Source organism: Myotis davidii, unplaced genomic scaffold (genome assembly GCF_000327345.1).
Source record: "Myotis davidii unplaced genomic scaffold, ASM32734v1 scaffold435, whole genome shotgun sequence".
Lineage (NCBI taxonomy): Eukaryota > Metazoa > Chordata > Mammalia > Chiroptera > Vespertilionidae > Myotis > Myotis davidii.
The window spans coordinates 428,803-432,754 of NW_006285998.1; the positions used below are offsets into that span (position 1 = coordinate 428,803).

The following is a 3,952-nucleotide window of genomic DNA, read 5'->3' on the forward strand; positions in this document are numbered from 1 at the left end:
ACAAAGAAAGGAGGTGGGAAGGAGAAGCTATCTGCTGTCAACGTGGTGGTGACTTAGAATATGCCATCAATGTTCACAAGCACATCTGTGGAGTGACCTTCAAGGGGTGCACACCCTCCCCCATCCCAACTCCCAGAGAGAGCTGAACATCTGCAGTGAAAGAGACAGAAATGCCAGATGTGCCCCTCAACTCCAGGCTCAGCAGAGCTGTCTGAGTCAAAGGACTAAGAAATGCCCCCTACTGTATCTGTGTGTGGTTATCCAGGAAATTTATATTTATTGGTGATCTATGGGCCTGTCACCATTTTCAAAAAGCTATCGTCAGTCAAGGAGGATGAGAACTAATAATAAAATAAAGTTATAAAGCTACACACAAAAAAAGAAAAGTGTACCATAGTCCAGACATCTAAGAATAAGGACTCAATATGAGAGGATCTATTATTTAGTTTACTACACTAATTGTTCAAAGAAGAGAAAGAATTCACTATACTTGGTAGATGCTGAAAAAATAATCAATAGAAGAAAATATTCTTAATTTTAAAAATAACACTTCATAAAGAGAGAATTGGAGAGACTGCAGAAAGTAGCACTTATGTAATATTTAATAAGAGACTATAAATGCTGGTACTGAAAAACATTTCCATTAAAGCAGGAATAAGAACAATTGTTTGACATTGTTATTCTTCAACATTATCCCAAAGGCTTGGAAAGAAAGTTTTCAGTGTTGATAAATGCATGCTTAAAAACATATATCTTAAAACTGAGATTGGCAATGTGGGGATAAGGACACATATGTAATACCTTTATCAATAAAGACAAAAACCTGAGGTTGTCCATGGAAACTTTAGATATAATAAGTGAGCTCCTTGAGGAAAATTCTCCTTAATTCTTTTTAATATGTTCCACAAACAGGTAAAAAGCAACAACGTTCACTATAACTCCAATAAGTCCAGTATAAAAGAATATATTTAAACTGACCATAATTCTACTAAAAGATTTTTAAAAATACTAGCATAAAAGATCAGATGGCATTGAGACACGCTCGCAGCTTAAATGTGTGCCCTGATGGCTATCTCCTGTTAACTGGAAATGATCAAACTTGCTCAGGTGGAGCACACAGAGGCAGTCCCAGCCATGAGGGAGTGACCTTGGGATCAGGCCTTTGCAAGCTCCTGTACTCAACGCCAGAAGCAGCATCACCTGGGAACTTGTCAAGAATGCAAATTTTTGGATCCCATTCCAGAGCAATGAATCAGGAATTCTGCAGGTGGGATGTGGGTTTATCAAGGCCTTCCGGTAATCCTGATGCCCACTCATGTGGAGAACCATTGGTATAAAGAAAGCGACAAAGACACCCCTCCTAGGCAAAACTCAGGGGCCTCCACTAATCTCAGACTAAGCACTTGGATAATCCAGGGCTCTCCAACCTCTGAAATTAAAAATACAGGCTTCAAGCGAAAGGCCCCTGGGCCAACCCAGCTCTTTGTGGGGAGTCATTGGACCTTCATTGAAACTATGGCTGAGCCTAGCAAGAATCAACTGTAAGTCTGGGATGGGGACACTGTGTGGCCTAGTCACTGCTTAATCACCAGCACAGAACAGCACTGGTACAAGTAAGCTTCGATGAGTAGATGAGTGAATGAACAAATTTCCTCTTGTGTCTTCACAAGGATGAGCAACTGTGGGGGCAGCCACAGCTGACTGCTCATCCGGGTCTAAGAGAGAAGACTTTCAATAAATATGCATGGGCAAGTTTTCCTGCACCAAGAGGCCAGAGTTGATGGAGCCCTTTCAATAAGAGTGACATTGATAGCATGCTGTCCCTAGGTTGAGGGGTGGGGAAAGTCTCAGAGAAGTCCCCCACATTCTGTAGACCTACACTCTCCACTCTAAAAGCCACAGAGTTGACCACTTCTGGGGCTAAATATTGGGAGTCATCCAGACCTCAAAGAGAGAGTCTGGACACCCCAAGTTCTGCTGGCTGGGGCTTAGAGTCACCAAGACCATCACAGACACTTGGTTTGTCACCTACCTTTGCCAGCTTGGAGTTTTCCTGAGTGACACAGTTTTCATTACTGTTTGAAAGCTTTCTGCAATTGCTGCGGGCAATTTCAACATCAATAAAGTATTCCAAACGGTCTGTGACCTGTCAATCAGCAATTACAACAATTGTGCAATTTTATTTAGAAAGTTGTATTTTACCTTTGAGAAGTTTTAGTGAACACTAAAAAACTACTCTCACATTCTTCCTGCCTCCCTATCTGTTAGCCAGTCTTTCTCCAGTGATGCCCAGTACCTGGATTCCTTTGCACATTGATACTAGTTATGTAGCCCTATGTGGAGCTGGATACGCAGGGAAGAGGCTTCTTTCCAGTGTGGGGCCTCCTGGAAGGCAAAGTCTTCTAATTCCATTTTCTGTCCCAAAGTCCAAGGCATGCTGAACACTCAGCGACGGGTTGGGGGAGAAAAATGAAGTCGCCAGAACCAGCAGCTCCTCTGGGCCCAGGATGTTACATATTCTTGTGGGCCAGATGGAGGGGCAGACAATTCAGCCACATTGGACATCCCGCCTGATTCTTATTCCACACACACACCCCTCAGGCTCTGTCATCTGCTTAAATCTCCTGCCCTTTTTCTACTCAAGGCCCCTCCCACCACCTCAGCAAACAGTCCTTAAGGGGCTATGCCAAGGGAGTTTATCTTCCTGTTCTCTGTTGAGTGTTTAGCAAGGAGTGTAGCAGTAGATTTGTAATAAGGCATCAGCATTTACTGAATTCATTAATGACTGAGTGCAGTAAAGGTGAATGTGGTCATTTAAATCTGCTTTCATCAGGTTATAAAACATCACAGCAAGCCACAAAAAGGGGTATCTGTGCCTTGGTTCACGCTTACCTGGACTCCACTCCTCATTGCCATCTCTGACCCTTGATAAATTTGTGTTAAATTGTGGCTGTGTTCCAAAGAATTAACAAGGGAGACTCTGGCCTATTGGGGAGAAGCTGGCTAGACATCAAGAAGTGACCAGCAGAGGTACACCTTGAGTTTGGAAATTAAGTTTGTATTTAGAGAATCTCAAAAATATTGTGGCAGTGAACCTGATCAGGAGCAGGACTTCCTGTTAGTCATAATGCCTGCTGACCCTCACTCTCTGTCATGCACTACACCCGGGCTTTGCACACAATAACTGTCAGCTCAGCCAGTGAGCTCAGTGGTTGAGCCTCAACCTATAAACCAGGAAGTCATGGTTTGGTCAGGGCACATGCCCAGGTTGCAGTGTCGATCCCCAGTAGAGGGTGTGTAGGAGGCAGCTGATCAATGATTCTCTCTCATCATTGATGTTCTATCTCTCTATCCCTTTCCTTTCCTCTCTGAGATCAATAAAAATATTTAAAAAAAATAATAATTCAGTTAACCCACATACCAAGCCTCTGGGGTAAGACTATCACTCCCATTTTTTCAAGTAAGGAAACTGAGGCACAGAGGAGCTAATTAACTATCCATCTAACTATCAGCCAACCCAGGGCTCAAACAAGATTATCCTAGCATGTGGACTAGCATCCCTAAACACCATGCTCACCCCTCTCTTGTTTCTGCCCTCTTCTTGTCCAGCCAGAGGAAGGCAGAGGATTGCTGTGTGTGATTCCTGGGGAACGTGAACCTGAAGTGTGGGAAAGCTGGGAGCCATCCAGTTACATGGACACCTTTGTTGAATCTGCATAACCTCTTTCTAAATATAGGTTACCTGGAATGACAGTTTTAAAACCCAAATCTAATAACATGGATCCTGAGAACTCCAGACCACATGTCGGTCTGGCTTTCCAGTGCTCCTAAAATAAACTCTAAGTCTTGCCCATGGCCTGCAAGGACAGGCCTGGTGGTCCCTGTTTATTTCCTGGCCAGTCACACTGGCTCCTGTGTTTCTTCCCACTGGCAACCTGCTATGCCTAAACGC

The 3,952-nt window shown here is 43.6% G+C and overlaps 1 protein-coding gene across 1 annotated transcript in view; it reads right to left on the reverse strand.

Moving 5' to 3' along the window:
• Positions 1 to 3,952, reverse strand: part of CST8 (cystatin 8) — an 8,910-nt gene that overhangs the window by 1,888 nt on the left and 3,070 nt on the right. The window contains exon 2 of the mRNA XM_006757259.1: positions 2,033 to 2,146. Coding sequence (XP_006757322.1) covers positions 2,033 to 2,146 — 114 coding nt within the window. The remainder of the gene's footprint in view (positions 1 to 2,032; positions 2,147 to 3,952) is intronic.